Consider the following 25,493-nt stretch of genomic DNA (forward strand, 5'->3'; position numbering starts at 1 on the left):
TTCTTAATACAGTTGAAGTTTAAAAAATTGTTTTTTGATTCTTTGCTTGGCATCTCTGTGTGTGGAGTTTGCATGTTCTTCCTGTGTGTACGTAGGTTTTCTCCGGGTACTCCGGTTTCCTCCCACATTCCAAAAACATGCTAGGTTAATTAGCGACTCCAAATTGTCCATAGGTATGAATGTGAGTGTGAATGGTTGTTTGTCTATATGTGCCCTGTGATTGGCTGGCTGGCTACCAGTCCAGGGTAGACCCCGCCTCTCACCTCAAAGTCAGCTGGGATAGGCTCCAGCATTTCTTATTGATGTTATTCATTAATTCATTCATTTTCTACTGCTTATCCTCACAAGGGTCGCAGGGGTGCTGGAGCCTATCCCAGCTGTCTTTGGGCGAGAGGCGGGGTGCAATCACAGGACACATAGACAAACAACTATTCACATTCACTGAAATTATTATTCGCCTAAAATATTTAATCACAAATTAATCACATTTTGTACATAGTTAACATAATTAATCACAGATAGAAATACTTTTTTCTGCAATCAGTAAGGATGTATGAATGTGAGTGTGAATGGTTGTTTGTCTATATGTGCCCTGTGATTGGCTGGCCACCAGTCCAGTGTGTACCCCGCCTCTCACCTGAAGACAGCTGGGATAGGCTCCAGCACCCCCCGCGACCCTCGTGAGGAAAAAGCGGTAGAAAATGAATGAATGAATTAGTGTGAATGGTTGTTTGTCTATATGTGCCCTGTGATTGGCTGGCCACCAGTCCAGGGTGTACCTCGTCTCTCGCCTGAAGACAGCTGGGATAGGCTCCAGCACCCCCTGCGACCTTTGTGAGGATAAGCGGTAGAAAATGAATATATTTACAAATGGGGGCTGCACGGCGGTCAAGTGGTTAGCACACAGACCTCACAACTAGAAGACTTGAGTTCAATCCCCCCTCGGCCATCTCTGTGTGGAGTTTGCATGTTCTCCCGGTGCATGCGAGGGTTTCTCCCACATTCCAAAAACATGCTAGGCTAACATGCTAATTGGCGACTCCAAATTGTCCATCGGTATGAATGTGAATGGTTGTTTGTCTATATGTGCCCTGTGATTGGCTGGCTGGACACCAGTCCAGGGTGTACAGCGCCTCTCGCCCGAAGACAGCTGGGATAGGCTCCAGCACCCTCGCAACCCTCATGAGGATAAGAAAATGAAAATAAAATGAATGAATGAATGAATTTGATAATTTGCTGGAAGGTTATTTTATTCAATTAAAAAAACAATACAATTATAATAAAAATTATAATTATTTTTATTTTATTTTTATATTTTTAAATTTTTTTATTGTCATTAAAATTATAATTAAATACAAAATAACTAATAACTGTGATTGGCTGGCCACTAGTCCAGGGTGTCAGAAGACAGCTGGGATAGGCTCCAGCTCCCTGCGACCCTAATGAGGATAATACAAATGGCCTTGGACCGGGCATGCAACCAGGCCGTTTCTTGCACCTTAACCCGACTCTTATGTAACAAGTCAGCATAACCGAAAAATTGGCTGTTGACTGCGTGACATGGAAGTCTAAATATTTAGACAGTAAAGCGGGGATGTGACAATGTCAGCAAGAGGGAATCTCCCGGGCACTGACCTCCACTAAGAAATATTTATAAACTTAGATTGGACCGCTTCCATTTGCAATACAGACCAGACACTAAGCCAATAGTACCTTGCTATTTTTTTTTTTTTTTTTTTTGCATTAACAGAATCGCAGAATCGTGACAATAAAAACTGAATCTACTGAACGAAATACTGTGAATGAACTGCTGTAAAAAAAATGTGAGATGGAGCTTTTTTGTGTTGAGAAATGCAGTATTTCCCGATCGCCCAGTGATTCATGGCGGTATGTCCTCACAAACACTAACTGGCCCCGTTCTGAACTGCAACTTTGATTGTATAGTAGAGGTGTCATAAAGAAAATACATTACGTTTATAGCGTTTTTTTCAATTTTCAATTAGCACGGTCATTACAATTTGTTAATGATTTTGCAGTTACTCAAAGCTGAATCTGTTCCTGAAATACTGGGCAAAATTGGCCTATGATGTATTGCATTAATACATGTAACGATTTTTTACTTTTAATTACTGGACTACTATGTACTGTCACAAAAGTACACACAAGTGTAAGAGGAACAATACTTTTGTGTCGTAAAAACACAACCTGTCATTGACTTCATGGTGCCGATGATCTCGCAAATACTTTATGACTGCCACCACCTTGCACAATAGAAATAATAAACTGAAATAATCCACTAAGTCAGGGAAATTGCAGTAATGCACTGTTACACCCGCAAACGTAATAAACCACAAACGTAATACAAATCTGCAGCTTTGAATGTAATAATCCCGCAAATGTAATACATTTCCCACAAACGTAATCAAATTTGCCCACTGCAAACGTAATACTGAATACTGAAATTATTACATATGTGGAAAAGTGAAAAAACTGTAAATGTAATAACTTCCTACAAATGTAATATGAGACAAAATAATGATCTTTGTTGTTGTTTGTTCTTTTTTCTTTTAATGAGGGAGAAGGTGTAGATGTCATTTTGAGGATTTTTACAAGATAATTCTTTTTTTCTTTTTTTGTGGAAAAATATTATTCAAAGAGTATCATTTGAATACATTAAAGGAATCTTTAATTATTCATTTATAATTTATTTTAATTTTTTCTTTTTTTGTGGAAAAAATATTACTCAAAGAGTATAATTTGAATACGTTAAAGGAATCTTTAATTATTGAATTATAATTTATTTGAATTTATTTTGTTTTTTTGTGGAAAAAATATTATTCAAAGAGTATCATTTGAATACATTAAAGGAATCTTCAATTATTAAATTATAATTAATTTTAATTTTTTTCTTTTTTTGTGGAAAAATATTATTCAAAGAGTATCATTTGAATACATTAAAGGAATCTTTAAATATTCATTTATAATTTATTTTATTTTTTTCATTTTTTGTGGAAAAAATATTACTCAGAGTATAATTTGAATACGTTAAAGGAATCTTTAATTATTGAATTATAATTTATTTGAATGTATTTTCTTTTTTTGTGGAAAAAATATTCAAAGAGTATCATTTGAATACATTAAAGGAATCTTCAATTATTAAATTATAATTAATTTTAATTTTTTTCTTTTTTTGTGGAAAAATATTATTCAAAGAGTATCATTTGAATACATTAAAGGAATCTTTAATTATTCATTTATAATTTATTTTAATTTTTTCTTTTTTTGTGGAAAAAATATTACTCAAAGAGTATAATTTGAATATGTTAAAGGAATCTTTAATTATTGAATTATAATTTATTTGAATTTATTTTGTTTTTTGTGGAAAAAATATTATTCAAAGAGTATCATTTGAATACATTAAAGGAATCTTCAATTATTAAATTATAATTAATTTTATTTTTTTTCTTTTTTTGTGGAAAAATATTATTCAAAGAGTATCATTTGAATACATTAAAGGAAGTTTTAAATATTCATTTATAATTTATTTTATTTTTTTCATTTTTTGTGGAAAAAATATTACTCAGAGTATAATTTGAATACATTAAAGGAATCTTTAATTATTGAATTATAATTTATTTGAATTTATTTTCTTTTTTTGTGGAAAAAATATTATTCAAAGAGTATCATTTGAATACATTAAAGGAATCTTCAATTATTAAATTATAATTAATTTTATTTTTTTTCTTTTTTTGTGGAAAAATATTATTCAAAGAGTATCATTTGAATACATTAAAGGAATCTTTAATTATTAATTTAGAATTTATTTTAATTTTTTCTTTTTTTGTGGAAAAAATATTACTCAGAGTATAATTTGAATACGTTAAAGGAATCTTTAATTATTGAATTATAATTTATTTGAATTTATTTTCTTTTTTTGTGGAAAAAATATTATTCAAAGAGTATCATTTGAATACATTAAAGGAATCTTCAATTATTAAATTATAATTAATTTTAATTTTTTTCTTTTTTGTGGAAAAATATTATTCAAAGAGTATTATTTGAATACATTAAAGGAATCTTTAATTATTAAATTATAATTTATTTTAAATTAAAAAAGATAGCATAATTGTGATAATTGCAATTGTTTTAATACAATTATTATTACTGTTATTATTATATTTTATTATTTCTTTTGATTATTTCTTCCCAAATACACACAAAATCACACATACAATAATATACTGTAACTAAAACGCACATGTACGCACACAAACAAAGTAAATTGGATGGTTCTAACCATTAAGAGAGACCCTGCTGACCTCACATCATTAGCACACATCATCATTTCCATTCATCATCTTCACATTCAAGCCTTAAATATTTAAAAAAAAAAGTTTGAAATCCTTCAAAAAACTTCAAAGTAAGACATTTTTATAGGCAAAAGTCGTCCACACATGTCCGTACTAATTTTACTACTTTGCCGTAAATCATGCACAAATAAAATGTGTAGCCCCGCCCGGTTGACCATTAAGTGGTTAATGCCAGCACGCCTGGTAAAGCTCCCATCTGTACAAGCCTGAAACCCATCCCCCCCCCCCCACTTCATGTCTCAATCCCCTGCTCGGTAGCATTCCTTCCAGCCAGATGGTATCTTGCTCTGGATGGTGGTGGACACCAGACATCTGAGAGCAAAGCCCGCAAAGTGACATTCCACCAACATTAGCCATGTATGAATAAATCATTTTTGGTAATCTGTTCATGGTATTGAAATAAGGCTGATGACATAGGAAGGAGTGGTATATTATTATATTTATTATTTATTATTTCATTTTATATTTTATATATTTATTATATTATATTTTTACACTGATGCCATGTAAATAAACAATAATATATTACACCTTGGGATGCATGACGGACGAGTGGTTAGCGCGCAGATATCACAGCTAGGAGACCAGGGTTCAATTCTATTGTCTATATGTGCCTAAAATATTTAATCACAAATTAATCACATTTTGTACATAGTTAACTCATAATTAATCACAGATAGAAATACTTTTTTTCTACAATCAGTAAGGATGTATGAATGTGAGTGTGAATGGTTGTTTGTCTATATGTGCCCTGTGATTGGCTGGCCACCAGTCCAGGGTGTACCCCGCCTCTCGCTTGAAGACAGCTGGGATAGGCTCCAGCACCCCCGCGACCCTTGTGAGGATAAGCGGTAGAAAATGAATGAATGAATGAAAAATATATTAGTTAAAAAAGAAAATATTGAAAAAGGTTCTCCTCTCACTCCATGTGGAAGTGGTATTTTTTTTTTTGCTTCTTTGTCCTTTATCTCTGCTCTGTTTGAAACACTCCCGAATAGGTTAGCTTGCTATTCCATCTCGTAAGTAATACCATAGCATAATAACATGCTCACATGCTAGTGTCAAAGCCGGAAAATTGCCAGGTCGACCCCATTTTGTGTCAGTGCCATGTATATAAAACAGCTGGAATTTGCTGGAAGATTATTATTTGTTCAATAAAAAAAGCAATAAAATTATAATTATATATTATTTTTATTTTTATCTTAAATTATAATTAAAATTATAATTAAATATAAAATAACTACACTGAATTTATTTTATGTAAATGCATATCAATTTGGCTGCACGGCGGTCAAGTGGTTAGCGTGCAGACTCCAAATTGTCCACAGGTATGAATGTGAGTGTGAATGGTTGTTTGTCTATATGTGCCCTGTGATTGGCTGGCCACCAGTCCAGGGTGTGCCCCGCCTCTCGCCTGAAGACAGCCGGGATAGGCTCCAGCATCACAGTGGAAATGAGGTCAATTCCAAAGGACCATGACTGACAGAGACCCCAGTAAATAGTCAGAAAATCATTCAACAGTCTTTTGTATTTGGTAGTAACAATTAAATATCTATACTAACTGACCACCCCCAATAGCTACATGAAATGGTTTGGTCCACTACTGCCTTCATTGTGCTTAGTAGCTGCAGTGTTTTGCTTGAGTGAAACAATGCTATGATTGCTTAGTAAAATAAAGTGAGTGAGAAAATATGCCAATATGTGTATTGATCGGTGGCTGATTGATAGGCGCAACCTCATTGGACACTATTTTCTGTGTATTTATCCATCCATTTTCTATACCGTTTATCCTCATCAGGTTAAGTACTACAATACAAATGACTTGTTTCAATGCTTAGCTTGCAATGCTATACATATTATGATGCCTAATTTCATTTCATTGGTACTGTCCTGGGGCGGCATGGCGGTCGAGTGGTTAGTGCGCAGACCTCACAGCTAGGAGACTAGGGTTCAATTCCACCTTAGGTTAATGCTAGGTTAATTGGTGACTCCAAATTGTCTATAGGTATGAATGTGAGTGTGAATGGTTGTTTGTCTATATGTGCACTGTGATTGGCTGGCGACCAGTCCAGGGTGTACCCCGCCTCTCGCCCCAAGACAGTTGGGATAGGCTCCAGCATCCCTGTGACACTTGTGAGGAAAAAGCGGTAGAAAATGAATGAATGAATGGTACTGTCCTGTGGTTCCATTCACTGTTTGGTAAATCTGCTGTTTTAAAAATGGTTAAAATCGACTACTTAAGTGGGTGAAAGAACTCGTAAAGTAAATAAAGTATAAGTGAGGAGGACATTGGCAAAGTCCGTCACTGCGTCCATCATCGGACAGTTGGATTTATTTAAAGATTTACTGGAGCAAAGCGCTGTTTTTTTCCCCATTAGTAGCAGCCAGTGGGAGGGTGATGGTTTAAACTATGGCTGCTGCATCTGTCCACTAAGAAGCATATGTGTATTTGAAATGGCCACTGGAGCATATTGCATGTGTGTGTGTGTGTGTATATACAGTATGATCCCCCAGTGAGATGAGCCCCACCCATTCCACTCACACACTCCATGCTTTCTGCCTTGTTTTAAAAGCCACAGTGTGTATTTCCGTGTTTTTTGTCGTAACTCTTCACTTTGTGTGTTTCTGTGTGTGTGTGCACTTTTCCCATACAACACATTTAATGGCTTCTTTGAATGCGGCAAACAGAAGGCCGGAAGCTGAGGACAAAGAGCTAGTCTGTTATAAAAATAGAGGAAAAAACACACACTTGCTTCTCTGTGCAGAATACAACTTGCAGCTATATTGTATATTCTCATATAGACAAGCGCCGTACCGCAATAATTGCCGGGTGTGTTGTCAACTTAGATAAATAAACACCACACTCACCACAACTATACACACATGTACCTTGGTTAGCGTCATTAATTCGTTCCAGAAGGTCCGAGATCCAAAGACCTATACATCTAGAATTGCTTTACTATAAAAAATATGTTTTGTGTTAACATTTTTGAGAGTTAAGCACTTGTACATCATAGATGGGCAACGTAATTTCCTGTTCCGGTTGCAATTTTTTTCAGCTAGCTAATAATACATTTTCGGATGTACAAACACCAATATGAGTTTAAAATATTTTAATGTTGCAACGCATTCACTATGGCGCTGCAATGACGTCAGCCTCCCTGAGGACCCAGGCTCTTCTGGCTCCCTCTGGTGGACAGAGACACGGGAGTTTTGCACGGGAGTTTAAAATATTTTAACGTTGCAATGCATTCACTGTGGCGCTGCAATGACGTCAGCCTCCCTGAGGATCCAGGCTCTTCTGGCTCCTTCTGGTGGACAGAGACACGGGAGTTTAAAATATTTTAACGTTGCAACTCATTCACTGTGGCGCTGCAATGACGTCAGCCTCCCTGAGGATCCAGGTTCTTCTGGCTCCCTCTGGTGGACAGATGGACAGAGACACGGGAGTTTAAAATATTTTAACGTTGCAACACATTCACTGTGGCGCTGCAATGACGTCAGCCTCCCTGAGGATCCAGGTTCTTCTGGCTCCCTCTGGTGGACAGGACATGGGAGTTTTGCACGGGAGTTTAAAATATTTTAACGTTGCAATGCATTCACTGTGGCGCTGCAATGACGTCAGCCTCCCTGAGGACCCAGGCCCCTCTGGCTCACTCTGGTGGACAGAGACACAGGAGTTTTGCATGGGAGTTTAAAATATTTTAACGTTGCAATGCATTCACTGTGGCGCTGCAATGACGTCAGCCTCCCTGAGGATCCAGGCCCCTCTGGCTCCCTCTGGTGGACAGAGACACAGGAGTTTTGCACTGGAGTTTAAAATATTTTAACGTTGCAACACATTCATTGTGGCGCTGCAATGACGTCAGCCTCCCTGAGGATCCAGGCTCTTCTGGCTCCTTCTGGTGGACAGAGACACGGGAGTTTAAAATATTTTAACGTTGCAACTCATTCACTGTGGCGCTGCAATGATGTCAGCCTCCCTGAGGATCCAGGTTCTTCTGGCTCCCTCTGGTGGACAGATGGACAGAGACACGGGAGTTTAAAATATTTTAACGTTGCAACACATTCACTGTGGCGCTGCAATGACGTCAGCCTCCCTGAGGATCCAGGCTCTTCTGGCTCCCTCTGGTGGACAGATGGACAGAGACACGGGAGTTTAAAATATTTTAACGTTGCAATGCATTCACTGTGGCGCTGCAATGACGTCAGCCTCCCTGAGGATCCAGGCTCTTTTGGCTCCCTCTGGTGGACAGAGACACGGGAGTTTAAAATATTTTAACGTTGCAACACATTCACTGTGGCGCTGCAATGACGTCAGCCTCCCTGAGGATCCAGGCTCCTCTGGCTCCCTTTGGTGGACAGAGACAACTTTGCAGCATCATCCAGCTATTTTGTATGCTGGTTGTCTTCCAATTAAATGCTTTTCTGAAAAATATCATATAGATCATATACAGTATATTAATGGCTGTCCACCATGAAGTACAGCATTCAGCACGCTGTCTTTTGCACGGGTGACAATGACATCTCCACACAAAAAAAGCAGGTCAGCAGTGTTTTTACAGTGTCACTTACTAAGGCAAAGCAGAGCCCAGGCATGAGTAACCGTGGGGGTTGTTATGTCAACTGGCTTATGGCTGACCGGCTCCAGTCTGCAGGAGTTCTGGTAAAAAGGATTTGATGAGTTTATGTCTGTATGTGACGACGGAGGGAGGCAGGGGGGTGGATTAGGACCCCTCCTCCTCTTCTCAGGCAGAAGCTCTTGTCCCCACCACCCCATGGCACCCCTGGAGACATATGCCCCACAAAGCCATCACATCCACCCCCACAAAGGCTCATTCTTTTTTATTCACTACACACACCCTTTTTATCCTTGTGTATCCTTGAGTACTTTCTTCCTTCCTTTTTCCTTCCTTCTGTAACCTTGTTTTCCTCCTTTTCTCCAAGCAAGGAAAGAAGCGAGTCATGTGATTATGGAGGGATTTTTAACAATTGTTTGATTTGTGGAGTCACATTGTTGCTGACCTTATATTTGTAATTAAAACCTAGCAGGTCGGATACTTAAACCACTTTAAGTGCTTAGTGATTGCTTTTTAATGCGAAACACACTGGCCGCTTCTCAGTATGTGGTTGATTGTTGTATGAGGGTGGCTTCAAAACTGTGACACGACCCCCCCCCCCCCCCCCTTCATCCTGTTCCTCGCCCTGTTGTTTGGCCGGAGGCCAGTGCTTCATTTACACTATATGTTGAAGATGACCGTGCTGGCTGTTTGGTCACATGACCCAGATGCATGTCATACATTCATTCATTCATTTTCTACAGCTTATCCTCACGAGGGTCGCGGGGGGGGGGGGTGGGTGCTGGAGCGGGGTACACCCTGGACTGGTCGCCAGCCAATCACAGGCTTTTTACACAGAACCCAGTGCTCCCTCACTATATTATGTTTAAAAAATAATAATAATAATTACTTATAAATTGTAGATTTTTTGTGGTTGGCTATTATTAGTTAAAAAATATTTAACTAGTTAACTAATCAGTTAAAAAAAATAATTTAATTAATTGTATTTTTTATTAATTACAAAAATTATGAATTAGTTAGAAGGCGGCACGGCGGACTAGTGCTTGGTCACATGACCCAGATGCATGTCATTCATTCATTTTCTACCGCTTATCCTCGCGGGGGGGGCTGGAGCCTATCCCAGCTGTCTTTGGGCGAGAGGCGGGGTACACCCTGGACTGGTCGCCAGCCAATCACAGGCATGTCATACAACATAATGTAAATTACATTTATTTATCTGTGCTTTTTACACAGAACCCAGTGCTCCCTCACTATATTACGTTTAAAAAAATAATAATAATAATTACTTAATAAATTGTAGATGTTTTGTGGTTGGCTATTATTAGTTAAAAAAATATTTAACTAGTTAACTAATCAGTTAAAAAATTAATTTACCCCGCCTCTCGCTACCAAGACAGCTGGGATAGGCTTCAGCATTTCTTGTATTATTCTTGTTGATGTTATTCATTAATTCATTCATTTTCTACTATCCTCGCAAGGGTCGCGGGGGTGCTGGAGCCTATCCCAGCTGTCTTGGGGCGCGAGGCGGCGTGCACCTTGGACTGGTGGCCAGCCAATCACAGGGCACATATAGTCAAACAACCATTCACACTCACTGAAATTATCATTCGCCTAAAATATTTAATCACAAATTAATCACATTTTGTACATAGTTAACTCATAATTAATCACAGATAGAAATACTTTTTTTCTACAATCAGTAAGGATGTATGAATGTGAGTGTGAATGGTTGTTTGTCTATATGTGCCCTGTGATTGGCTGGCCACCAGTCCAGGGTGTACCCCGCCTCTCGCCCGAAGACAGCTGGGATAGGCTCCAGCACCCCTCGCGACCCTCGCGGTAGAGAATGAATGAATATTTTTTATAATTAAAAAATCAATTAATTAGTTGGAAAATATATTGGTTAAAAAAGAAAACATTGAAAAAGGTTCTCCTCTCATTCCATGTGGAAGTGGTAATTTTTTGGCTTCTTTGTCCTTCACCTCAGCTCTGTTTGAAACTTAGCTTGCTATTCTATCACGTAAGTAGTACTATAGCTTACATAATGTGATACAAACAAAGAATAACATGCTCACATGCTAGTGTCAAAGCCGGAAAATTGCCAGGTCGACCCCATTTTGTGTCAGTGCCATGTATATAAAACAGCATGTTTATTGGCTTTTCTTCACATATTAATCGAATAAGCTACCCACCATCAGTCTTATTTCCCCTTGATTTCTGTGTACTGGCTTTGTTTTTCTCAGCAGAGGGAACTTTCCATTCTCTACTTTGTTCCCTCAGGAAGAATGTGTCAGGACCTGGCTTAACTGCATCCTCTTCTTTTTTTTTTGTCAATGCCTCTGCAGAGTTTTCTGCAACATCCCGTGGATGCTTGGAGGTTTTCATTGGAAATATGGACTCAAAAGACATATTGCTGCAGTGCAACACATGCTTGTGTTGTATTCTTATTGTCCTGCATCAAACATTAGTTTGAGCTCATTAGTCGAAAAAAACACCTGGTATACATATTTTTTCATTGCCAGGATTGCTTTTTTTCCCCCCCTCAAACAAAACCACAGTTTATGAGTGGGGCGTGTTCCGCATTCCTTCTGTCCTCTTGTGTGGACATGTGGACTTTGTAGAAAAAACATTATGTACACTAATTTGCTTCAGGTCATTTTTAAGATCCGAGGCTACGTTCACATGTGTGGTTTTAGTATTCTGGTCTGGACCAAATTTTGTTTAAAAAAAAAAATATATATATATATATATATATATATATATATATATATATATATATATGGTGCAGTTAATTCTATTTGTATTAATTAAAATTTAATTAATTAGTTAAAAAATATATTAGTTAAAAAAGAAAATACTGAAAAAGGTTCTCCTCTCATTCCGTGTGGAAGTGGTAATTTTTTGGCTTCTTTGTCCTTCATCCCTTAAAACTCATTTTTAAGATCCGAGGCTACGTTTAGTATTTACGGTTTAGTATTCTGGTCTGGACCAAATTTGTTATAAAAAAAAAATATATATATATATATATATATATATATATATTTGGTGCAGTTAATTATATTTTTATTAATTAAAAATTAATTAGTTAACAAAGAAAATACTGTAAAGGTTCTCCTCTCATTCCATGTGGAAGTGGTAATTATTTGGCTTCTTTGTCTTTCATCTCTGCTCTGTTTGAAACTCATTTTTAAGATCCGAGGCTATGTTCACATGTACAGTTTAGTGTTCTTGTCTGGACCAAACCAAATTTGTAAAAAAAAAAATGTGTATATATATATATATATATATTTGGTGCAGTTGTCATTTAAACATTTACACTGCATGTATGTGATCAGTATTGGTATCTGTATTGGCTGATTTCACTCCTGAATTATCGGGATCAGTATCGGTATTGGCAGCATAAAACCATGATAGATGAACCATCATAGAACCATGATCGAAACATCCCTAGTTTTCAGCCAAGCAAACATGACTAGTGTGAACACACCCTTGACACCCCCCAAGCAGCAAGCAGACATGTTCTTTGCCTCGTGCTCTCAATAATGGAGGTCCTTGTTGACATAACAAAAGAAGGTTAGCTTAGTACCTTCCAGACTTGTAGTGTCTTGTTGTTGCTGCAGCTTAGTCATTTCTTGTCTCGTCAGAGCCTCCTCAAGTAGCAAAGCAAAAAAGCGTGTATGGTACTAGAAGACAATTTCTACTGATACAAAGTGATTTGGAGGTCAAGGGTCATATACCCTGGAAGCTATTGATAATAGTTCATTTAAAAAAAATGATATAAAATCTTAGGAAAGTTGAGTAGCAAAGCAAAAAGGCGTGTATGGTACTCACAGACAATTGCTACTGACACAAAGTGGTTTGGAGGTCAAGGGTCATATGACCTGGAAGCTATTGATAATAGTTCATTTAAAAAAATTATATAAAATCTTAGGAATGTTGAGTAGCAAAGCAAAAAGGTGTGTATGGTACTAGCAGACAATCGCTACTGATACAAAGTGGTTTGGAGGTCAAAGGTCACATGACCTGTAAGCTATTGATAATAGTTTATTTAAAAAAATTATATAAAATTCTAGCAAAGTTGAGTAGCAGAACAATAAGTCGTGTACGGTACTAACAGACAAGTCCAACTGATACAAAGTGGTTTGGAGGTCAAAGATTTTTTTATCAATCCTCTCTTGTAAGAGACATTTGGATGTTTTCCAGCTTCATGAGTACGACATTTCCTGATGAAATCAAGTTGCATGAAATAGAGTCAATGGCACAGTCAGGAAGCAACACACTTGACTTGTGTTTAAACAGATCTTCCTCCCCCGATCCACTAACAAGTCCCAGTGGGCGATTCAAGGTTAAAGAGTGACTGGAAAATGGAGGATTGCATTTGTTTGTATGCCCTAGAGCAGGGGTCTCAAACTCAATTTACCTGGGGGCCACCGGAGCTAGGTTCTGGGTGAAGCCAGGCCGCATCAGGTTTTCAAAAAAAACCCAAAACGCATTTATTAAAAACTGGAAAAAAAAATTCAATGCTTTTGCTTAATACCCTACACTTTTTCAGTTTTTGTTGGTTTTCCACACCAAAATATCTGATAAAACATTCCACTGTTCTCAAATATCTTAATAAAAATTAAAATAAAATTTAAAATAAATTAAAAAATAAACAAATTAAGAATAAAGGCAATAAATCAATCAATCAGTAATATATAAGTAAAATAATAATAAAACAGCAAATAAGAAACAGCATATATATATATATATATATATATATATATATATATATATATATATATATATATATATATATATATATATATATATTTGGTGCAGTTAATTATATTTTTATTAATAAAAAATTAATTAATTAGTTACAAAAATATATTAGTTAAAAAAGAAAATACTGAAAAAGGTTCTCCTCTCATTCCATGTGGAAGTGGTAATTTTTTTGGCTCCTTTTGTCCTTCATCTCTGCTCTGTTTGAAACTAATTTTTAAGATCCGAGACTACGTTCACATGTACGGTTTAGTATTCTGGTCTGGACCAAATTTGTTTAAAAAAAAAAAAATATATATACATATATACGTATATATATATATATATATATATATATATATATATATATATATATATATATACATATATTTGGTGCAGTTAATTATATTTTTATTAATAAAAAATTAATTAATTAGTTACAAAAATATATTAGTTAAAAAAGAAAATACTGAAAAAGGTTCTCCTCTCATTCCATGTGGAAGTGGTAATTTTTTTTGGCTCCTTTGTCCTTCATCTCTGCTCTGTTTGAAACTAATTTTTAAGATCCGAGGCTACGTTCACATGTACGGTTTAGTATTCTGGTCTGGACCAAATTTGTTTAAAAAATAAAATAAAACATATATATATATATATATATATATATATATATATATATATTTGGTGCAGTTAATTATTTTTTTTTAAATAAAAAATAATTAATTAGTTACAAAAATATATTAGTTAAAAAAGAAAATACTGAAAAAAGTTCTCCTCTCATTCCATGTGGAAGTGGTAATTTTTTTGGCTCCTTTTGTCCATCTCTGCTCTGTTTGAAACTCCTTTTTAAGATCCGATCCTAACGTCAGTGCTCAACTGAGAATCCCTGAATTCATCACCGCTATGCAAACTACACAGATTATTTTTCATTTCACTAAGGATGAAAATGCGGCCCACGGTCCGCGAGTTTGAGACCCCTGCCCCTAGAGGAGCAGAATTAAAACTAGTCATCTGAATTTGCTGGTAGAACTGGTAGGACCGCATACCTACTTTACCAAGGTGTATGGTATTCTGCCTTTGGGGGAAAAACACGTTCCCCTTTTGTTGTTACTCAACTTTTAATGTCCTTTGTTGCTTAATATAACAAGAGCATAATCCAAACAAAGCAGTACCGGTTCTCCATGCGCAAGCCTTAGTTGTGTGCTGATTTGCACTCCTTTTTTAGGAAGCGAATTAAGTGACTTATGTAAGCTTGTGACGACTCCTGAAGTCAACATCCAGCCTTGAGTTACTTTTTTTTGCCTTCTTAAGGCAAAATGAAAACGGTCAAGAGCTACTTAAGGAAAGGAGTGACATTTTTTTTTAAACTAAGGTGCAGTCACTAAGCACAAGAAAAGTGTCTGTTTTATTTGAGATGTTTTGCAATGGCCGGTTACGTCAACTACCAAAAAATAGCCATATTTGGTGCATGAAACATGGACTAAATAGTGTATGTGTGAGAGAAACTATTGGATCATTGTTTTTTTTTTCAATGGACCCCACTGAAGACTCTCTAAGGATATATTTATGGAGATTTTGGAGATGGTTTTTTTTGGCTTTAAATTCACATCCTTTTGTGTTTTATTAGTCGGTACTGTTATGTGTGTATTTGTGTAAATAACCTTTTCAGTCCAGAACCGCTGCATACAACTGAAAATTTGAGGGTGTATATATATATATATATATATATATATATATATATATATATAGGTATATATATATATATATATATATAGGTATTTTTATTTGTGTTGATTTACGTATGTTTGGTTTGTTGTGTTTTGGATGATGTTCGAAATAAAGAAAGAAAAAAAAATTGGCAAAACATACCCTCCTATTGTGTGGCAGTGGTAGTCTGTCTATGCTGAAACTTTAGGGTCAATCACCACCAAATTTGGTACTCATTTTTAGAGAACTAGCAAGATTATTTGAAAACAGGACTGCACGGCGGACGAGTGGTTAGCGTGCAGGCCTCGCAGCTTGGAGACCCGAGTTCAATTCCACCCTCGGCCGTCTCTGTGTGGAGTTTGCATGTTCTCCCCGTGCATGCGTGGGTTTTCTCCGGGTACTCCGGTTTCCTCCCGCATTCCAAAAACATGCTAGGTTAATTAGCGACTCCAAATTGTCCATAGGTATGAATGGTAATGGTAATGGTTTTATTTCAGATTACAATTGAATGCATCACATAATCAGTTCACAGTTCCACATGTCCAAAAGGAGTAGGAAGAAGCAAAGCTTATTAAATCCTACCCCTCCATCTGGTACTTTTACAATCAGTAACTGTTACATTTGTTCACTTCCTGCTTTCCTAATATAGTTTAAGTTAAAAAAAAAATCATGACTGGTTCAATACTCTTCATCCTTGTATTTAGCAAACATCAACTGCTTGTTTTGTGATGGGGTTGTCATACAACTTCATGTCAATAAATCAAAATTGGCCACACAGCCAGGAGACCTGAGTTTGATTCCTCACTGCAGGTTTTCTCCGGGTACTCCGGTTTCCTCCCACATTCCAAAAACATGCTAGGTTAATTGGCGACTCCAAATTGTCCATGAGTATGAATGTGAGTGTGAATGGTTGTTTGTCTATATGTGCCCTGTGATTGATTGAAAATGAATGAATTAATATTTTTTATAATTAAAAAAACTAATTAATTAGTTAAAAAAATATATTAGTTAAAAAAGAAAGTATTGAAAAAGGTTCTCCTCTCATTCCATGTGGAAGTGGTAATTTTTTGGCTTCAGAGTGTACCCCGCCTCTCGCCCTAAGACAGCTGGGATAGGCTCCAGCGCCCCCTGTCTATGGCTTTCTAAATAGGTTTTTAAGTGTTTAACATTATTAGAGTCCTGTAGACATGAAATAACACCCCTATAGTTACTTTTCCACTAATGTTATTCTTTGTTTACATCACATTGTAAACTTTATTTACCTATTGTGCATAGGTATGAATGTGAGTGTGAATGGTTGTTTGTCTATATGTGCCCTGTGATTGGCCGGCGACCCGTCGAGATCACCCGACCCTCGTGAGGTAGAAAAAAATTGTTTAAAAACATGGCTGCCATCAAGCAATATGTGTTTGGGACTTGCCCGACTTATTATCCATAAGTCATTGATCATTTATTATGTAATGATTATAAGACTTTGAAGGTATATGTATTTATATATAAGAGTTCATGCAGTTAAAATAATTTAGACCACAACCCATAGGGGGGATTTGGAGCGTATATTTCATCATCAAGCAATAACATGTCAGTAACAGTTACTCTTTATGGGCTGCTTACAATGGACTCACCCTTATTGGTTATTCTTGTTTTTTCAAGTGGAGGATTACAAAGAGGTCAAAGGAGACACTGTAATATTTCACAACCTTATTATTTAAAGCGAACAAGAAACCTGATTCTGGTTTGTTTTTGACTTAGCAGCAGGTGGTCATGAGTCAGAGAGCCAGAGGCCCTCTTGAGATTTCCTTCAAGCTTGACTCTTACATCAGGGGTCTCAAAGTCAATTTACTTGGGGGGGAGGGGCACTGGAGCTTGGGTCTGGGTGAGACTGGGTCGCATCAGGTTTTCAAAAAAAAAAAAAAAAAAAAAATTAAAAATGTTGCTTTGGTTCCAATTTTCTACAAGAAAAGCTCTGATAAAACATTCCACTGTTCTCAAATATCTTACTTTTTATTTTTCTACACAAAATAAGATGAAAAATAAATAAACAAATCAAGAATAAAGAAAATCAATCCGTAATAAATAAAGAAATATAATAATAATAATAATAAAAAATTAAGAACCCACTTATAGTTGGTGGGTAGACAAATTAGTTTTTTTCAGATTAAAATGAACAAAGCATTATTAGAGCCCTGTAGACATGACAAAACACGACTATAGTCACATTTATACTCTTTTTATTTACAACATATTGCGCAACTGCAGGGTCTTGAGACACATGCTAACTCGCAAACTAGAGAGCTAGCGACCTAAACGGTAGCCTTCAAGTTGTTTCCTTTCAACTTAAATAGCCAAAAACTTACCACTTCCACACGGATAGGGAGGATAACTATTAACAGTTATTTAACCTTTAACATGAACATTAATCAAACGTAATCATTTTTTCTGGGTACATGATACTATACAGCATCCGTATCAAACTTGCGCGGACCGCACTAACATTAAAGTTTCATATCTTAGTCCTGCGGGCCACGTGTTTGAGACCCCTGACTTACATCATAATAGAAACTAATTGATTCCACTTTATGAGCAGACTTCACCGCTCCTTACCCCCAAATGCACTGACCCCTCGTACACTTGGCATTTTTTTTTCATTTTTTTTTTCATTCTCATTACTAACATTGTCCAGGCGCAGACCCCCCGCCACCCCCCCCCCCCCCCCCCCCCCCCCGCTGATATTCTTTCCCTCAAAGCTGCACTTCTTGCCATGAACATGAGCTCATGTGCTAAATCAACCTGTGCCCTATAATTGGAGGGATACCACAGGGCTGCATTAATCCCGATTTGCCCACCCCCCCCCCACCCCCCCAGCACCATAAACACACCTCCATTCACTCGTCTGCAGTGTCTTACATCATAACGCCCTAAAGCATCTTGAGCTTACTTAATGCTAGTCTGTGAAAACAAGCAACATTGTTAACGTATGATGCATTTAACCCTTAAACGTCAACGCTCACTACCAGACATTTTTGATGACTACTGGTTGGACGAAGTGTAACGTAGGACCGTGTTCATGGAGGGCAGACAATCTTGACACAACAACGGGATTTTTTGGAAAAAAAAAAAAAAAACTTGAGTAGATCCACCAACTGTGGTGGAAAAGGTCATTAGGAACTCCAGATATCAGTTAGCTTGTTGTTAGCTTTGTACTCGATAATTCAACCGCTTACTTACACAAAATAAACACAAGACGTAATATTGGAAAGCCATCAAGATTCAGCAACAGTTTGGCATATAGTCCGGCTAGTCCGACAGTCCCATATTTTGCTCTTGATGGTCAGGAATCTGCAACTCCAACCACTTCTGCCTGATGTTTGCCTCTTTGGACAAGTTCACACCTGAACAAATATTTCCTGAAAGCCATTAGCATAACTTCGACAAACGGTAGAGTGTAGAGTGGTAGAGAAGGCAAATCTACAGCTTGTACCCAGGAAACGCCCATATAAGGAAGTCTGACTCACTGTGACATCACAGTGAGTCACCGTTAGAAAAAACTCTCTGAAATTGAGCAAATAATAGGTCCAAAAAGTGGAGAAAACATAATAGGTCCGCTTTTAATATAAGAATATATGTTAGGCAAAATGATCTGACACATTTGTAGGTTAAATAAAAGTAAAATAAAGTAAAGTAACAAAAAAGTGTTTTATTTTCGAAATACATATAATGCCATTTTGCTTGGTTTCTTTATAATGTCATTGTTCGTTTCTTTTTCAGTTGTTGTCATAAATTGGACTAGTGAGCATGGCGCTTTTATTGTGGAAACATTGATCAAAACAAACCAATCTGTAACCGCAAAACAACGAGCGTTCCGTTTGCACTTCAATCTTGGTAGCCATGTTGGAAACACCGTTTTGTTATGGGTTACCAATTTCAGAGCTACTGGATCTGCATTGAAATGAAAATCAACCGGCCGACCTCGCACAAGCCAGAACTTTTTTAAAAATTTAATTTAATTTTAAAATAAAATTATAAATAAATAAATATAAAATAAACATTTAATTTATATTTTATTTTATTATTTATTTATATTTTTTATTTAATTTTTAAGACATAATGAAACAGAATGGCCTTATATGTACTTTTCGGAAATAAAAACACTTTTTTGTTTCTTTACTTTATTTTACTTTTATTTAACCTTTTAAATTATACAATATAAGGCAGGGGTGGGCAAACTTTTTGTTTAAAAATTTAAAATTTACGGGGGGGGGGGCAGACTATATATTTTACACGTAACAGTCCACCTGGTATTATTGCATCTGTAAAATTGTCATGCAATCTGCTATTATTATTTATTATTTTATATTTATATTTAAATATTTTAAAAATAATAAAATATTATAATAATTACAATAAAATTAAAATAATAATTATTATATTATTATTATGTAAAATATGCAAATATAACAATAATATTATATATAATTAATATAATAATTAGCATTAATATAATAATTATAATAATCATAATAGTTCTAATAATAATTATAACAATCTAATAATAATAATAATTATTATTATTATTATTATGTGCTTGTGTCCCTTTTTTCAGGAGCACTTTGTAAACAACAGACCATGTCAAAAAACAAAATTGATAAAACCATCAAAAGGTTGGCTCAGGCAATAATACACTTGGCGGGCCGGATGTGGCCCCCGGGCCGTAGTTTGCCCACCCCTGATATACGGTGATCATGAAATAATCAAATAAGCAAAATGTGGCACAGCGAGGGTTAAGTGAGGTTCTAGACGTGCGGTTTTCGACTCTTTTGAATATTCAATGGAACAAAAATGAGCTCATCTCAGTTTTTCTAATTCATTTAACCACAGTTTTTTTTTTTTTAACTCGTCAAAAAAGTGATTGAATTTTCCGCAAAATGTCTAAATGAAATGATGATTTTCACAGCGACGCATTGCTCGGTTTGACGGGTCCTGGACACGTTTTTTTTCTGGTTGGCACTATAAGATATGCAGACACACAACCTCCAACCACACTCATTTCCCCCCATTTAGAGTTTGTCATGCATAATGTGTTAGTAGTAAATACAGTCATCACAGGGTTTGGCTCGTACTCAAGACGCCATTAAAGACTTCAATTAGGCAGGAAGTCAATTGGGGATAAAGGATTTTTAATAAAGTACTGCTCAACCTTTTCCAACTGGTTGATGGAATGAATGTCATATGAGATTTTCTCTGAGCAAGAGCAAGCTGACATCATTCTCACAAGGGGCTGTTAGCTGCCTAAAAGGGTTGGGCCGAGAGCGCCACAGCTGAGTAAATTGCGGCCAGTTCCCTCTGATAACCGCCGACGCAAACTGAATCCACTTTGACTGCAGTCTTTTAGGAAATAATGTAAGAAAACTTCGCTCTAATGATGTCTTTTTATTCTGTTTTTTGCAGTTCTGGCGGAATTCTAATGGAGTGAGACACTGCATTTTTTTTTTTTTGGATCTACGCATCCGAGCGAATAAACGAAAATCAATCATCCACTTTGCATTCGCCGTCATCGGCATCAATGGATACGATGGACACCTTGCAGAGCTCTGCCCCAGAGACCAAAGCCGAGCGGATCGCTCGCTACAAAGCCGAGAGAAGGAGGGAGCTCGCCGAGCGCTATGGCACCACTGAGGAATTTACCTCCAAATATGTCCGCAGCAGGGAGAGGAAAATTGCAGATTCATCCGAAACAAAGGCGAAGGAGAAATACGAGGATAACACGTCGGAGGAAAGGTACTCCAGAAGAGGCGTCAAGAGTAAAGTCGATATCGACGCTGATTACGACGTCGAGAAACTGAAGCACAACACTATTTTAACTTCAAAAACAGAAGTTGAGTCTTCCATCAAGACCGATATTAGGTGAGTTTATTTATATATATATTTTCCGGGGAACATAAGTCATATTTTGCTTTTTCCACTTTTCTGACCCATAAATGTTATTAAAATGTTGTATTCACGTGTTAAACGATGCAAAAGTTTCAGATTTGGAATGAAAAGAATGCTTGATTTCAGAGAGCTTTTTTTAACGTTGGCTGTTTGTGACATCACAGAGAGCAAGGCTTCCTTATATGGTCATGCATTATAGGCCAGAGATACACTCTAGGACTGCCCTTTCCACAGCTCTGCTTCCGGTTGTTATCTATGGCTCTTTCTAAGAGGCAAGCTCAGGTCGAAGTGGTTGGAGTTGGTGATTCCCAGCAAGAAAAAATATATTTTCATCTGCCATTGATTCATTATTATTAGTTTCAGAGGAAAATTTCATTTACATAAAAAAAATATATATCCTATTCTTACATATGTTCCAAACTGGTCCCTCTCATGACAGTCAAATAAAAATCTAAATATAAATATTTGTTTTCACTAGGGGTACTATATTACAGTCCTCTACACTCTGTGTGTATGCTAATGGCCCCGCCGCCACCCACCGAGACGAAGAGACACACATGCAAATGGAAATATATTGTCTGCAAAAATTGTTGAGTTCGGAAAATGATTATCGTACAAGACCGAGGGCTAGTCCCCATGAGACATTTTTAAAATCGAATTTCTACTACATTACAGTCTTCTACACTCTGTGTGTATGCTACTGGCCCCGCCGCCACCCACAGAAACAAAGAGATTGTATGACTTACAAAAGGTCTCACTCTGTTCATGCAGTTGTTCTATGGAAAATGATTATCGTGCGAGACCCACGGCTAGTCCGGATGAGACATTTTTTTAATCTAATTTCTACTACATTACAGTCTTCTACACTCTGTGTGTATGCTACTGGCCCCGCCGTCACCCACTGAGACGAAGAAACTGTATGGCTTACACAAGGTCTCACTCTGTTCATGCAGTTGTTCTATGGAACAAATGAAACCAATGCACAGAGTGAACTATCGCAAATGGAAATATATTGAAGTTTGCAAAATTGTTGAGTTCGGAAAATTATCGTACGAGAACCAGGGCTAGTCCCCATGAGACATTTTTTTTAATCAAATTTCTACTACATTACAGTCTTCTACACTCTGTGTGTATGCTACTGGCCCCGCCGCCACCCACCGAGACGAAGAAACTGTATGACTTACACAAGGTCTCATTCTGTTCATGCAGTTGTTCTAATGAAAATGATTATCGTGCGAGACCCATGGCTAGTCCGGATGAGACATTTTATTTATCTAATTTCTACTACATTACAGTCTTCTACACTCTGTGTGTATGCTACTGGCCCCGCCGTCACCCACCGAGACGAAGAAACTGTATGACTTACACAAGGTCTCATTCTGTTCATGCAGTTGTTCTATGGAACAAATGAAACCAATGCACAGAGTGAACTATCGCAAATGGAAATATATTGAAGTCTGCAAAATTGTTGAGTTCGGAAAATTATCGTACGAGACCCACGGCTAGTCCCCATGAGAAATTTTTTTAATTTAATTTCTACTACATTACAGTCTTCTACACTTGGTGTGTATGCTACTGGCCCCGCCGCCACCCACCGAAATGAAGAGATTGTATGACTTACACAAGGTCTCACTCTGTTTATGCAGTTGTTCTATGGAACAAATGAAACCAATGCACAGAGTGAACTATCACAAATAATGAGGAAAACAGACACACATGCAAATGAAATATATTCTGCAAAATTGTTGAGTTTTGGAAAATGATTATCGTACGAGAACCACGTCTAGTCCCCATAAGACTTTTTTTTTCTGCACAAGAAATTTTATCACGTTGTGAGATTTATTTTTCAGTTATTTGCAGCGACTTTTAAAGCACAAGATGGGATGAAAGGCCAAAAAATGTGTTTGACGAGACTTGATCGAGCCTGTTAAGTACCTTCATAAACATCACCGCCAAATGTACTGTAGATGGTTCATGAAAATGATTGCTCAATGTGCAAAACTGCCCCCAAATGAAGTGGGAACTTCTACCTCACGTCCAAAAAAAATGTGCCTTGCTGGATCTATTAAATGAAAACAAAACAAAAGTAAAAGTCCTATGAGTAGTCAACATCTTCCAAGACTAAGTACTTTCATCGAAATACTCTTCGTGTGGTGCATAGTACATGAGGCGTAACATGTCCAGTCATGGCTCTGTGTAGTGTTTTACTTGAGGACCCTGAAGTGTTCACATATCCCGACTTGTCTGTTCTCTCCAAACAGCCTGAAGGAAGAAGTGAGAAGTGTTAGTTTGTAGTGCCAAGTCTTCATGCCTTGTGCTTAATCATGCAAGATATTAGTCTAAGCGTGACTGATGTGTGGTAGAACATTTCTTTTTTTATTAAATTGGGGAAGATGTGTTCAAACACAAAGTACTCGGTGTTATATACTCAGAAAATGTACATCATGAAGTAATGCAAACTATTGTACTTTTTTTCCAAATTGCTTTATAACAGGGGTCTGAAACACGCGGCCCGCGGGCCAATTGTGGCCCGCAGGACACTACTTTGAGGCCCCCGCCTTGATATGAAAGTTTAATGTTTGATACGGATGCTGTACGGTATCATGTACCCAGAAAAAATTATTACGTTTGATTAATGTTCATGTTAAAGGTTAAATAACTGTTAATAGTTATCCTCCCTATCCGTGTGGAAGTGGTAAGTTTTTGGTTATTTAAGTTTAAAGGATGAAGGCTACCGTTTAGGTCGCTAGCTCTCTAGTTTGCGAGTTAGCATGTGTCTCAAGACCCTGCAGTTGCGCTGTATGGTATCAGGTACCCAGAAAAAAATGATTACGTTTGATTAATGTTCATGTTAAAGGTTAAATAACTGTTAATAGTTATCCTCCCTATCCGTGTGGAAGTGGTAAGTTTTTGGCTATTTAAGTTTAAAGGAAATAACTTGAAGGCTACCGTTTTTAGGTCGCTAGCTCTCTAGTTTGCGAGTTAGCATGTGTCTCAAGACCCTGCAGTTGCGCAATATGTTGTAAATAAAAAGAGTATAAATGTGACTATAGTCGTGTTTTGTCATGTCTACAGGGCTCTAATAATGCTTTGTTCATTTTAATCTGAAAAAAATCATTTGTCTACCCACCAACTATATGTGGTTTCTTAAGTTTTTATTATTTGCTGTTTTATTATTATTATTATTATTATATTTATTTTTTTATTTATTACTGATTGATTTTCTTTATTCTTGATTTGTTTATTTATTTTTCATTTTATTTTGTGTAGAAAAATATTAATATAGATATTTTAGAACAGTGGAATGTTTTATCAGAGCTTTTCTTGTAGAAAATTGGAACCAAAGCGAAGTTTAAAAAAAATTTTTTTTTTTTTGGAAAACTTGATGCGGCCCAGTCTCACCTAGACCCGAGCTCCAGTGGCCCCCAAGTAAATTGAGTTTGAGACCCCTACTTTATAATATAGATTCAGCAATATTGCACAACATATTTTGCCACAGACAACAGGATGTTTGTCTTGAATGCCTGTCACGTTAGCGCCGAGTTGTGTTATGACCTCTGCATGTCACAGTACTGCATGCATCAAAAGGATAAGAAAGATGTTCTATAAATAGTCCTGATTATTTCCAGACATCTTTGAACTTGTCGGAAGACATGTTGATTGAATTCCTTGGTGACAGTAACATTACTGTCATTATATGGCCGGAGAACAATACAAAAAAGCTAAAATACTACAAAGAAATTTAGATTCCAGGAAAGAATAACCAATTCGGCGTTCCCCCGGTGCTGTATTTAGCACCCTAAACATTCACTGTTGTAGACAAAATCATTGAACCTTTTATGGTGAGATGTTTGCAAGCCTCCGCTGCAAGAATAGCATGAAGGAAGCTCAAGCTCACTGGGTAATGGTGATAATTGAAACTGTCATTTGGTAGACTGGACTGCGCTGAGATGGGTGTGGCGGCGCACCAGGGCGCAGCGCAAGGTGGCGCAATGTGGCGGAGCCTGGCACAGCTCATGCAGTGGGATATTTGGTCCAGTGCACCACTGTGTGCAGTCAATTTGGTAGACTGGACTACGCCGAGATTGGTGTGGGGGCGCACCAGGGCGCAGCGCAAGGTGGCGCAGTGCGGCGGAGCCTGGCACAGCTCATGCAGTGGTAATTT

General features: G+C 37.0%; 1 protein-coding gene across 3 annotated transcripts in view; it reads left to right on the top strand.

Moving 5' to 3' along the window:
* The window catches only part of svild (supervillin d), a 76,387-nt gene that overhangs the window by 5,455 nt on the left and 45,439 nt on the right, over positions 1-25,493 (top strand). For all 3 annotated transcript variants that reach the window (XM_078788837.1, XM_058061513.2, XM_058061514.2), the window contains exon 2: positions 20,846-21,301. In XM_078788837.1, the coding sequence (XP_078644963.1) occupies positions 20,961-21,301 (341 nt within the window). In that variant the 5' untranslated portion in view covers positions 20,846-20,960. The remainder of the gene's footprint in view (positions 1-20,845; positions 21,302-25,493) is intronic.

The sequence above is a fragment of the Doryrhamphus excisus genome, unplaced genomic scaffold (assembly GCF_037039965.1).
Source record: "Doryrhamphus excisus strain RoL-2023G ecotype Guam unplaced genomic scaffold, RoL_Dexc_Guam_v1.1 HiC_scaffold_24, whole genome shotgun sequence".
Classification (NCBI taxonomy): domain Eukaryota; kingdom Metazoa; phylum Chordata; class Actinopteri; order Syngnathiformes; family Syngnathidae; genus Doryrhamphus; species Doryrhamphus excisus.